General features: G+C 56.4%; 1 protein-coding gene across 1 annotated transcript; it reads left to right on the top strand.

Moving 5' to 3' along the window:
* Nucleotides 1-60: 60 nt before the first annotated feature.
* On the top strand, nt 61-12,850 carry KCNN4 (potassium calcium-activated channel subfamily N member 4). The gene is made up of 9 exons (XM_040634106.1): nt 61-912; nt 3,924-4,019; nt 5,246-5,673; nt 7,462-7,597; nt 9,710-9,820; nt 9,973-10,091; nt 10,435-10,504; nt 11,679-11,846; nt 12,267-12,850. The coding sequence occupies exons 1-8, from the start codon at nt 754-756 to the stop codon at nt 11,841-11,843; spliced, it is 1,284 nt and encodes a 427-aa protein (XP_040490040.1). The 5' UTR covers nt 61-753; the 3' UTR covers nt 11,844-11,846; nt 12,267-12,850.

Below are 12,850 nucleotides of genomic sequence, written 5' to 3'. Positions count from 1 at the left end.
ACGTGGGTGTCACTAAGTAACATGTTGTGTGTCTGAGGAACCATTGGTATGTGTTGTGTTAATGTAGCAGTAGAGTCTGGGGGTGGCTGCTTGTGCAAAAGGACGTTGTACCAGTTTCGATTGCAGTTTTTGTGCCTGTGTGTGGACAGTTTGGGTGGTCATGGGCGCCACGGGGCACTGCCTGCCGTGCTGAGTGCCGGCGTGTGTCACACCATCTGTGTGGTGTCTGGGTGTGGCTGTGGGTTGCCGAGCTCATCGGGAGCTGTGAGTCACTCACTGTCGGTTGTGTTGTGTGCCTCATGTGTGTTTGGTTCCGTCTCCGGCCATGCTGTGTGTGAGGGTTTATCACCCGGTGTCTTGTGGTGTCTGGGTGTGGCTGAGTTTAGGTGTGTATTACCAAGTGCAGACCGTTGTGTGTGACACAATCTATTGTGTGCCAGTATGTGTCTTTATCCACGTGGATGCACGCCTCTTCCTTGCTCTGCCCCAAGACACACCCCAGTCCCTCCTTAGGCTGAGAAGGGAGGTTGGGGAGCCTCCCCTCTGCCCAAGGGCCACGCCAGCCCCTCCCTGCCCTGCCCAGCCGTCACCACCCCCAGAGGGCACAGACTCTCTCTGTGCCTCAAAGCAAGAGCCCCAGAGCGAGGAGCAGAGCAGGCCGAGGACCTGCAAGCCACAGTGGCTGCCCTTTGTGTGCTGCGAGGTGGGGGACCCTGGGCAGGAAGCTGGCTGAGCCCCAAGACCGCAGGGGCCATGGGCGGGGAGCTGGTGCCAGGCCTGGGGGCCCTACAGCGGCGAAAGCGGCTGCTGGAGCAGGAGAAGTGGCTGGCTGGCTGGGCACTAGCGCTGGCGGGAATTGGCATCGGACTCATGGTACTACACGCCGAGATGCTATGGTTCGGAGGGTGCCCGGTGAGTGGGGCTCTTATCCTGGGCAATGGGAGGCTGGGGGCTGAGACTCCTGGGTCTGAGGGAGGAGGGAGCGGAAGGTCGGGATCCCTAAGTGTGAGGGAGGAGGGGCTGGGGACCTGGAGTCCTAAGTCTGAGGGGGAAGGACCTGGGGGCCTGAACCCCTAAATCTGAGGGTGGAGGAGCTGGGGGTCTGCGCTCCTGGGTCTGAAGGAGGAGGGAGCTGAGGGTCTGGACTCCTGGGACGCAAGGGAGGTAAATGCTCAGGGCTCTTTCTGCAAAAGGAAGGGAACAGGGGTCACGGTGTTTCAGTCTTTGAAGGTTTGCATTGGGACATCTGCAGGTCCGGGACCCCTGGAGGCCAGGGGATGGCTGATCAGATCCTCCAATCTCCCAAGAACAGATCAGGGGAGAGGTAGCCCCAGGTTCAGTGAAGGGAGCGTGGGGAGAAAGACTAACTTCTTCCAAGTAGGCGGCAGCTCCTTGGTCCTTATCTAAACTCAGGTTTACGCAGTGCCTCAGCAGCAAAGGGCAGAGACCAAAAAGGCAGAGACCAAAAAACCTAGCTGGGGTGGGGGTGGGAAACGGAAAACAAGCCCCTGCCCCTCCCACGTCCATCATTCCCAGCCTCCCCAGGGTCTGCATGTTATTTAGTCTGGGGTATAGTGGAGAAGTAGGTGCACAGTGGCTTGGACTCCTAGGTCCCGGGGGAGGGGGCTGGGACCCCAGGCCTCTAGGTCTGAAGGAGGTTTAGAGCGTCTTTGGGGGAAGGGGGCCTGACCGAGGATAGTGTGAGTGGGGAGGAAAAGGACAGGTGGGGCCAGGACAGGTCTGAACAGGCTCTCGGCACATTCCAGCCTCCTTCTGGGCAGCAATGGGGCAGATGGAGGACAGGGGTCAGAATCAGTGGATTAAGGACAGAACAGAGTTGCTTAACCGGAAAGGAGGGGTTTGGAGAACTGTCTAGGGTAAGGGATGTGGAATTGGGCTGTCTGGGGGGGGGGGGCGGCACTGACGTGAGGACTGGGTTGGGGGGCATTCCTGGAGGAAGGAGGCTCAGGCTTGTATTTGGGGGCGGCGGAGGAGGGCAGTTCTGAAGTGACCAGGAGCCACATGGAGGGTCAGGGCAGGCCAGCTTCCTCTGGCCGGGCAGCCGAGGCCAGGGCAGCGGGCACAGAGGGGGTGGGGCCACCGAAGCCCATGCCAACAGGAAGCATGGCCAGGGCCTACCCGCCGCTCCCACGCTTCAGCACCCCGCCCAGCAGGGGAGGTGGGGACGTGAGCTCCCGGCAGATGGGAAGGGACAGGGGGTCTTTCCTACCCCACTCCCTCTCTCCCCCTTCTCACCTCTCATTTCTTCCTTCCCTCTGCCATCTGCCAGGATGCTGCCTCCAGCAGCTGGACTCTGGGGAAGCTGCTGCAGCTTTCTGAGCCTCAGTTTCCCCATCTGTAAACTGGGGGTGAGGGTTGAGCTGCATGACCCTAAGGGTCCTCCTCAGCCCCCTTTCTACTTGTGCCTCAACAACATCCATGCCTCCTCCCCACCTCATTCTCAGTCTTAGGAGCTCATTTTGCAGGGACCCAGACACCTGCTCCCCGGGGGGAGGGGCTGGAAGAGAGGCAGGTGCCCAACTGGGGGAGTGCAGGGGAACAAGATGGAGATAGCAGCAGCAGGGGGGGAGGGGTGGGGAGAGACTGTGACTGGAGACAGAGACACACAGAGATGGAGACAATGCAGGAAGAGACAGAAGTACAGCCGCAGAGAAAGAGCTCCCCAAGTTGAGATACACACAGAGAGATGGAAAGTCTGACAGAAACAGAGACCCTCAGACATAAATAGAGATGGAAACAGAAGCATCCCCAGAGACAGGGAAATTTCAGAGACCGAGTCAGGGATTTGGGGGAAGAGGAACCAGCCAAGTAGAGAGAAGTGGGTGCAGTGTGGACAGAGGGTATGTCTGGTGAAGTGGAGTTTGGGACAAACTAAAGAAAGACAGGAGAACCAGGGAGCCTTAGAAGAATGAAGGGGTAGGGGAGGGCTATGAACAACAGCACCATTGTTCAGGGAGGGGTGGGGGGGCAGGTCCCCTGGGGCAGGAAACTGGCCCTCTTCCCCTGCACAGAGGTGGGGCCCTGGCGGGGCCAGGGGAGCTGGCAGACATCTGCAGAGAAACAGGTGCTAAACTCAGGATGGGAGCCCAGGTGGATCCCTCTCCCTGACAACACTCCTCCTAGGGAATCCAGCAGTCCCAGTCCCCCCTAAACCTCCCCTTCCAGAATTCTAGATCTCTCCAAGGTATTGCCACACAAAGAGAGGGCAAAAAATCTCTCTGTGGTTTCTGGAGGCCATGTGCTTCCGGCCAGATCTGCCCTGGGCTTAGAGCCAGGAGAGAGGGCAAGGGGAAGGAGACACAGGGGCAAGGACTCAGGGACCTTCCTCAGAGCTGGGGCTGGGGTCTCAGGGACCCAGTGCCCTGGATTGGGTGGGGGGTGGGAGGGTGTCACTCACTCCTTGGGTATCGGGTGATCATTCTAGGCTGCTTGGGGAATTGGGAAGGTGTTAGGACCTTCTAGGGCAGGTTGCTTTCTAGGGCTGAACCAGCTGTGTGGTCAGGGAAGGGAGGGGGGACTTTCTAGAGGCCAGATGTCTGTTTCTAGACCTCCCCTCTTCCCCACCCCCTAACCAAGGAACTGTTTTTGGTGGGGAAGGGGATGAGGGAATTAAAAAGGGCTGTGAGTCACAAGGTCTCCCCTCAGGTGTGGATCATAGGAGAATGGCTGAAGAGGAGGGAACACACTGGCTATCAGGCTGGGAAGGAAGAGGGCACTCTCCCTAGGGACTAGATGATCGTTTTGAGAGTTCCCCAAAACTGAGGCACGGGGTGGGACCAGGTTTGAGGTGGGGAGAGACAGGGGGATGGGTGGAGGAGGCCAGGAAATTGGGAATTGAGAAGGGATAGCATTATGGGAGGAAGGTGGAGGGGACTGACCCCTTTTTCTGTCCCTCCCAACAGTGGGCGCTCTACCTGTTCCTGGTTAAATGCATGATCAGCATTTCCACCTTCTTGCTCCTTTGTCTTATCGTGGCCTTTCACGCCAAAGAGGTCCAGGTAGGGCAGGCCCCACCCCTGGGCCCCTTCCTTGCTCCCCCCAGCCCCCACCACTCCCTGTCAGCTCACACTTTCCACCCTTCTCCTCCTCCTGGTCTGAGTAATGAGGTTTCTCCACCCTGAGATTGGTCCACACCCTCACCCACCGAGATGAGAATAACCACAGATAGACAGACTGAGCCTCCTGGAGCAATCCAGTCCCGTGCTCCACCTGCAGCCCTGTCTCCCAGTGGATGCCCATGGATGCTGAGAGTTCCCACCCCCAGGCAGCTTCACTCCAGGCCCAGCCCCCCAGATCTCTGTCCTCCATCCCTGAGGCCTCACCTATTCCAGTCCCAAGCAACCTGAAATCCACGTTATGCGCCTGAAGGTCCTTCCCTACTCCCGAGCTCCCCATCTCTGTGCCAATCACCCCCCTCCCATGTCATGTCTCACCCAGACACTCAACTCTCCACTGGAGCTCTCCCTTCATCCCATCCCCCACATCCCTAGATCCTGTTGCCTTTACCCCTTCCCCCTTCACCCCATCCCCCAAAACCTTCGTATATAAAATGGGGGTTTCCCATCATGTGCAGTAATTCCCCCCGCGGTGCCTGCTCAGTAAAAAGTACACATCATCGTTCATAGCAGTCATTCAAACAGTTAAGTGGCCTGGATTTGTAGCTCAGCTGTGCAGCTACACCTGAGAGACCTGGGCCTCAGTTTCTGCATCTGTAAAATGGGGGTAAAAATACTTTCAATTTCACTGTGTTGTGAGCATTTCCTGAGTCATAACACGTAAAGGAGATAGACAGAGCAGTGCCTGGCCCATTCAAAGTGCCCTGTAATCGTTCGCTATTGTCATTGCCAATGCCATGCGGTTTTCAGTTAGTTACTACCCCCACCCCCAGAAACAGGAGGAGGAGATGGCTCTGTGCATGTGGGCTGTAAGCTTCAGGAAGGCAGGGCTTTCTGCTCTGTGCACCTGTATCTTCACTATATAGAACAATGTGGAGTACACAGGATATTCTGGAAGTGGGCTGAAACTGAGGCGGAGGGGGTGAGGAACAAAGTGCAGAGACGTCCTCCTCAAGGTCCTGGCCCCACTCCTCTCCACCTTCCCCAACCCTGCCCGCCCTAACCGCCCCGGCCCCCGATGGGCACGCCCCCCTTATCTCCCGGCTCTGGCAGGCGGCGGCCGCCTGACCTTCGTGTGACCCCCTCCCCCATCTGTCCCCTCCCCGCAGTTGTTCATGACCGACAACGGGCTCCGGGACTGGCGCGTGGCGCTGACCGGGCGGCAGGCGGCGCAGATCGTGCTGGAGCTGGCTGTGTGCGGGCTGCACCCAGCGCCGGTGCGGGGTCCGCCGTGCGCCCAGGGCTTGGGGTCCCGGCCCGCGGCGACGCAGTCCTGGCCGGGCTTCCTGGATGAGGGGGAGGCACTGCTGTCCCTGGCCATGCTGCTGCGCCTCTACCTGGTGCCCCGCGCCGTCCTCCTGCGCAGCGGCGTTTTGCTCAACGCGTCGTACCGCAGCATCGGCGCCCTCAACCAGGTCCGCTTCCGCCACTGGTTCGTGGCCAAGCTGTACATGAACACGCACCCCGGTCGCCTGCTGCTCTGCCTCACGCTTGGCCTCTGGCTCACCACCGCCTGGGTGCTGTCGGTGGCCGAGAGGTGAGGGTGCTGGGGGTGAGCGGTGGGGGTACCTAGCGCACCTGGAGGAGCCGCTCACAGCCACAGCTGCCCTGGAAGGTGGAACCGCTTGGGCCCCTTTGGGGCAAAGCAGAGGAGAAAGCTGTTTGTCCACACTCATCCACTGGGGTGGCTGGAACCAAGGGCCCAGCTCTGGCCCTTCCTCCGCTGGCAGCCACCAGTCTCCAAAGACACACACAGACCCTAGCAGGCCCTTCCCTTCCCGCTTCCACCCCCGTCCTGCCTCAGGGTTCGGGGCACCTGTTCTTTCTCTAAACCCAGGTACTGGGGCCTGGCCAAAGGTTGCAACTGCCTCCTGGAGGACGTTGACACCTCTTCTGAATTAGCACAGATGCACTGTAGGTGCTCCCCATGATCCTGGGACGGTGGTGATTTGGGGCTGCTCCGGAAGGGCATTTCCTGCAGGGAATGGTTACAGGATTCCAGGCTGCCTGCTGGACAGACCGGAGGCTGGGCCTCAAGTTCTCTCTCTTACAGATAAAGAAAGTGATGGTAATCTTAGCCAGTGGGTCTTAAAGTGTGGTTCCAGGACTGGAAGCATCACCTGGGAACTTGCTGCAAATCCAAATTCTCAGGCCCTACCAAATCCAAAACTCTGGCAGCTGGGGGTCCAGCAAACTGTTTTCACAGGGGATTCTGACCCCGGCTCAAGTTTGGGAACCTCTGGTTTAGTATATCTGGCAAAGGATTCTTGAGGGGAAGTGGGGAATGACAAGAACTGGCTTTAGATCCTTCTCTCTGACCCTCTGTTTCTACATCTGTAAAATGGGTGTCACATTTCACCATCTTGGAAGTCTCCCCGGCATTTCCAGTCTTTCACAATTTTAAACTCATTCATCTTGTAGGATCTCAGTTTTCCTCCCACCATGTTTCTCCTCTGAAAAATACGAGGGTGGGCAGGGGGGTCAAATTTCTAAACCCCAAGGCAGAAGTCCTCAAACTTGAATGTACTTCTGGATGAGGGGAGTCGGGCTTAACAGTGCAAATTCAGTCCCCACCTCCAGACACTAGTGTAGCGGGTCTGACGTGTCTGGAGCCTCACGAATGAAGCTTTCCCTGCTGACCCTGATGCAAGGGGTCTGTGGGGTCAAGTTTAGACATATCAGGATTTTCCATCCCTTCCATGGCTGGAACTCAATGCCCTTCTATGAAGTGAGGGAAGGGAGGGCAGGGTCCTGCCTTTTTAGTCTTGACAGGACCCCTGTGGGCCATAGAGCATCTTTATGGACATTAGAAAAAGGCACCCCTGCCTGGCCCAATTGGTGGAGTGTGCGACTCTTGATCTTGGGGTTGTGAGTTTGAGCCCCATGTTGGGTGTAGAGATTACTTTAAAAAAGTAATAAAATCTTTAAAAAAGAAAAAGAAATGAAGAGAAAAAGGCGCCCCTTCCCTCTGGGTGGATGCAATCCCTGCCAGAGTGTGACAACTGGACTTTGGGCTGGGTTTCTGCCCCCTCTCAACCCCTCAACCACGCACTCTGAGAGCCAGCAGTCCTGGTAGCCAGGCTAAAACCAAACAGGCTTTGGAATTGGCTGGAACCAGGTTCGAATGCCACAGCCCAGAGTGGCTGAGCCTATCCTGCCCAGCTCACACAGCAGAGAGGAAGCCAGGCAGGCTCTCCAAAGCCCAGAACGGACTGACTTTTTCTCTGAGTGCTCCTGGGGACTGTAGGTGCGTTAGGAAGGAGAGATTAGACATCACAGGAACCCCTGGGGTAGGGTTTGAGAACTAAGCCATCCTTCCCCACAGGCAGGCCGTTAATGCCACCGGACACCTTTCAGACACACTGTGGCTGATCCCCATCACATTCCTGACCATTGGCTATGGAGATGTGGTGCCAGGCACCATGTGGGGCAAGATTGTCTGTCTCTGCACTGGAGTCATGGTGAGTACAGACCCCTCAAGGACCCCACCCATACCCCCCACTGCTCATCCCCTGGGCCCAAGGAAATCATGGAGCCAACAAACGCACTCAAGGACACCACCCCCAAGAAACTTGGGTGTCTGGACACCCCACAGCCCCATTTCCTTTCAAAATCCAGGAATCCATCTCCTAAGTCCTCGTTTTCTTTGGAACCTAAGACCCTAGGCCTCACCGTCCTCAGGAACACAGGCCCCTGACTTCCCAGCCCCATTGCCTTCCAGAATCCAGGAATCCAGCCCTGAGCCTCATGAAGGCTCATATATCTTGCCCCTCACTCCCACTACCTTCTCAACTGTCTAGGATACAGGCCCGTTTTCCTAGCTCTAGGCTCCTCCAGGACCCAGGAACCCAGTCACCAGCCTCCATTAAGGCTTCATCAAAAGCATGCCTGTGGGGTCAGGCTGCCTGGCTTCAAATCCTGCTTCTGCCACTTCCAAGCTGGGATCAAGCTATAATCTCCCAGTTTCCTCATCTATAAAAGGGGGATGCTGATACTAGTGTACTCCTCATGGGGTTCCTGAGATTAATTAAACCACGTGAAGGGTCTCAGCACCCAGCACATAGGAAATACTCAGTAAATAGGTCAAGGGGTGGGGGTGGGAAGGCTGTTATTTGTAACCAGTCCCAAGCATCCAGCTGCCCCGACTCCAGCTCATGTCAAGGATGAGGCAGAGCCTACCCAGAGTCAAGCCTCCTGAATCCAGACATCTACCACCTTCCCTTCCTAGACCCAGGCATCCAGTTCCCCCGACCTAGCCCCTATCCTCATCCAGGACCCAGCACCCAAGGCCTTGGCTTTACCTCCCCATGAGATCTGGCTCCCCCCCACCCCAGGGACTCAGGCTGCCAGCCCCCAGCCCTGATGTTGTCCCAGAAAGGACATGCTACATTTCCACTAGTGATGGATGGGGTGACAGGGAAGTGTGATCCCCTTCCCACAGATGTGAGTCTTTGGGATCAAGAAAGAGGGGCAGAGATTCAGCCAGGGAAACACTCTCCAAGGGCCAGGGACCCTCAGGGCTGCCTGGAACCTCCTCCCTCATTTGACAGGAGAAACAGACCTAGAGAGATCAGGCGATCTGTGCTTGACCTCACAGCCCAACTCCTGGCAGGGAGGTTCCCCGGCACAACGGAATAATCATAACTAACTTTATCGAGTACATACTCCGTGCCAGCCTCTGCTCTGAACACTTCCTGGGTGTTAACTTAAGGAATCCAGAGTGATACTGTGAGGGCATGCCCCTTTTACAGGGAAGAAAGTGAATAACGTGCTCAGACCTGGGCTTGGAACACAAGCGGTCCTGGAGACAGTGTTTGTAACTAGTAAACTGTTCAGTTTTCATGAGCTGAGACACAGCTTGGGGAAGGGGAAGACTTCAGAAGAAAATTCACCGTAACTCAAGGAAGACTAGCAGGTGCCACCGAGCAGCTGATGGATCAGAGGCCTTGGGAGAAGTGGGGGAGTGTTCAGGCCAAGATGCTTGGGCAGCTGAGGGAGAATGAGGCCAGGCTGAGTTGTCTGGAGGAGAGGCCTAGACCTTGGGAGGCTCTGAAAGCAAGGGTAAGAAGTTTGGGGCAGTGGGAGCCTAGATTAGGGTAACGGGGCAGGGTCATAATTGTTAGATCTCCCTGGGGTCCGGGTCAGGAGATGGTCCAGGAGGGAAGGGACAGGGCCAGAACTGGGCAGAAGCCCCAGAGGTGGAAGGAGGAGGAGGGACACCTTTGGTGACGGCCAACTGGGTGTGAGCAGTGGGGAGGAAGGGCTCCTGCAGGAGCCCAAGCTCTGCCTCTCACCCAGAATCAGCCCTTCTCCCCTTCTCCAATCATACCTTTAACGAAAGAGGGCATTCTGGTAGTATAAACACTACACACGCAAGTGGGACTCAGACACATGCCTCTGATTCTAGCTCTACCCTCAGGGCTGTGGGACCCTAGTTCCCCTCTCTGGGCCTGCTCATCTGTCAACCAGGGGTGGTCTTGCCTGCCTTCTGTGGCTGTTGGGAGGGTTCAGGGAGGAAGTCTGTGGCACAGGAGTCCCACAGCCCTCTGTCATAGTGTCTGCTGTGCCCACAGGGGGTCTGCTGCACAGCCCTGCTGGTGGCCGTGGTGGCCCGGAAGCTGGAGTTTAATAAGGCAGAGAAGCACGTGCACAACTTCATGATGGACATCCAGTACGCCAAAGAGGTGAGGCTGGGCATGCGGCACCCACAGCACACGCCTCCCTCAGCCCAGGAGTCCCTCCCCCTCCTCCCTGAGACCAGGGAGTCCAGACACCGTCCCCTCCTCCTCCCAGAGCCCTAGGGGTCTGCCTCCACTGACACTGTGCCCACCCCCAGATGAAGGAATCAGCTGCCCGAGTGCTGCAAGAGGCCTGGATGTTTTACAAACACACACGCAGGAAGGACCGTGGAGCTGCCCGCAGGCACCAGCGCAGGCTGCTAGCCGCCATCAACAGGTGAGGGCCTCTCTGTGCACATCTCCTCCTTTCTGCCTGGTGTGCGTGAGCGAATGCGAGTGTGTGCCCAGGTCAGGACACCCACGTGTGGGCTCAGGGAACAGATGTCCACTGGACCTCACAGTGACTCCGTCTCTGAAGATCTGTGTTGTACGTCTGTGTCTGTGGGTCCAAGCCTCTCTGTGTGTGGGTCAGGCTAACTGGGGCTCTACCTAAGAGGTGGGCTCAGGGGTGCTTCAGCTCGGGCAAGGCTTCCTCACTGGACCGCGTCTATGTGAGTCTCTCCTCCCCTTCTCCCCTCCCCAAGCTGGGGTCACTTCTGACCTCCTGCTTCTTCCCACAGGTTCCGCCAGGTGCGGCTGAAACACAGAAAGCTCCGCGAACAAGTGAACTCCATGGTGGACATCTCCAAGGTACCGGGACCCTGCGGGAGGAGGTCTGAAAGAGAAGGGAGGCCAGGGCAGCTGGTAGGGACATCTGGCCCCAGCATAGCGAACACTGGCAGGGGTCTGGCACACACACACATGCGCACTCGACAAAGGTTTGTGGTTGAATGAATGATGTGATGATTTCCTCAACTCATGGCGGGGACTGATTCCTTTTAAACTTAAGAAAGGAAGGAAGGAGGAAAGGAAGGAAGGAAGGGAGGGAGGGAGGGAGGGAGGGAGGGAGGGAGGAATTGCACAAAGAACTCCAGTGTTTTGTTTTACATTATTTTTATTGTCGAGTTAATGTGGACGGATATAAAATTCCTTCCAACTATGACTTTTAGACAACAATAAAACCAAAGCAAATATACAAACCAAGTTCAAACACAAATGGCAAAACCAGTAAAATGCAAATTAATCATACTGACACAGATGGGGCACATTGTTTCGGTAAAAGTCAATCTCTGCTGTTATTGCAAAGAGGGGCCCAGGGCAGTAGGGGCCTCCGTGCTGGGCAGGCTTGCCCAGCTGAAGCTGACTCAGCTTGCCCTTCTGCTGGGACCACTTGATTGAGCCAGGGCTTGGGGACGGTGATGTCACACCCGTCCACTTGGCTCACAGCGCCTTTTGCTTATCAAGAGGCCTTTGCTTTTTCTCATTAGCCCGAGACAATTCAAACAGTGGCCCTTGGCACCAATGCCATGGCAAGCACAGTCACAGATGCAGGCCCCTACACTGCAAGGCAGATCTCAGTGGGGAGGTGGGGGCCTAGATCTGCCCAAATTGGCAGGAAGATTATCTAGCCCCAAACTGAGAATTCAAGAATTCTCACAGAAAGCTCACACACCCTCAAGGATGAAGCTGTGAATCCTAGTTTGAGAAGGTAATGAAAGGGCATTTTAAAGTCATTCATCAGTTCCACAAACACTTAGTGAGCACCTAGGCTCTTTGAACTAGGCCTTACTCTAGGTGCTGCCTTGGGCACGTCATTTAACTGCTCCAGGCCCGTTTCCAGATTTGTAAAACCAGGAACGGAATTCTCACTCCCCACACTTTTAAGAGGATTTAAACCATGTGTGAAAAGCACTGAGCCAAGCAGCTGGGATAAGGAGAAAGTCAACCTCAGCCTGCTGATACCTCCGACCCCCTCTCTGCCCAGATGCACATGATCCTGTGTGACTTGCAGTTGGGTCTAAGCAGCTCACATCAGGCCCTGGAGAAGCGGATGGATGCACTGGCAGGGAAGCTGGACACCCTAACTGAGCTGCTTAGCACTGCCCTGGGATCGAGACAGCTTCCAGAACCAAGCCAGGAGGCCACGTAGCTGGTGAGGCAGCTGGGACTCGGGCAGAAAAACATCCTGGAGAAAGGGTGCCTGTGGATAGCACCCCATACGGCTAAGTGAGGAGGGGATGGCCTTGGAGACAATGCTGTTCTTTCTCTTCTGCTCTGCCTGTCTGGAGGAAAGGACTCTAAGTTTGGGACTGGAGTGGCAGGGGAGGAAGGAGACAGCCCTTCTCCCCTTTGCTGACCCTCAATACCCTCTCCCTTTCTTTGCGTGGTCTGTCTGCCTGTCCCTGGGCATATTCCCAGTCTCTGTCCGAATGCCCAGTCTCTTGGTAGCAGGTACACCCACCCTCTTCCTCTTTCGTCCACTGATGTCTGTCTGTCTTCACCTCAGTGTCCCTGCTCTTGCTCTCCCTCTGGTTTCTGGCCTATCTATCCATCTCTCTGCTTCTCTCCCCAGGATGCATGGAGGAAGAATCAAGCGACTTTCCCCAGGATTGAGGTGGAGGACATTGTCCCTGCTACTCCTCACCCAGCCCTACGAATAAAGCACCTCAAGTGCAAGGACCAAAGGGGCCCCACCCTAGGGTGGGCTCACTCACTGACTGCTGCTGGAGGAGACACTGGCTCAAGGAGAAAGACTGTGGCCACACACACACACCCAAACCCCTGCCCCAAATGGGAAAATAGTCACTACTACCCCACATAGCCTGGACAAAACATCCTTACTATGCTGCTATGGATGACCTCCAGCTTTCAGTTAGAAGTGGAGGTGCCTGGGGGCTGAGACTCCTGGGTCCCAGAGGAGGAGGGGACTGGGGGCCCAGAGTCCAGGATCCTGGGGTGCCTTAGCTACCACTGGATAGCGGAGCTAAAGGAACCAGGCCTGAGGCTGAGAGGTGGCAGGAGGCAGCGCCCCCTGGTGGAAGAGCAAGGAGGACACAGTTTTCCAGAGCTGCAGAGAATATCTGGTGGGGAGGTGGGCAGGGGGCACAGCTCACCAGTCTCTGCTCTCAACTTTGTAATAAACGTTCAACAAAGCCA

The sequence above is a fragment of the Ursus maritimus genome, unplaced genomic scaffold (genome assembly GCF_017311325.1).
Source record: "Ursus maritimus isolate PB19 unplaced genomic scaffold, ASM1731132v1 scaffold_19, whole genome shotgun sequence".
In the NCBI taxonomy this organism is placed as follows: Eukaryota; Metazoa; Chordata; class Mammalia; order Carnivora; family Ursidae; genus Ursus; species Ursus maritimus.
Note: the sequence above shows the minus strand (reverse complement) of the source record. Positions and strands in the feature narration are given on the sequence as shown.

What these genes read in the sequence shown, in the direction of transcription:
- KCNN4 (XM_040634106.1), top strand. Translation starts at nt 754, where the DNA reads ATGGGCGGGGAGCTGGTGCCAGGCCTGGGGGCCCTACAGCGGCGAAAG. An exon ending in GTGCTGTCGGTGGCCGAGAG is followed by an intron (nt 5,674 to 7,461) that starts GTGAGGGTGCTG and finishes CCTTCCCCACAG; the next exon opens with GCAGGCCGTTAATGCCACCG. An exon ending in GTCTCTGCACTGGAGTCATG is followed by an intron (nt 7,598 to 9,709) that starts GTGAGTACAGAC and finishes CTGTGCCCACAG; the next exon opens with GGGGTCTGCTGCACAGCCCT.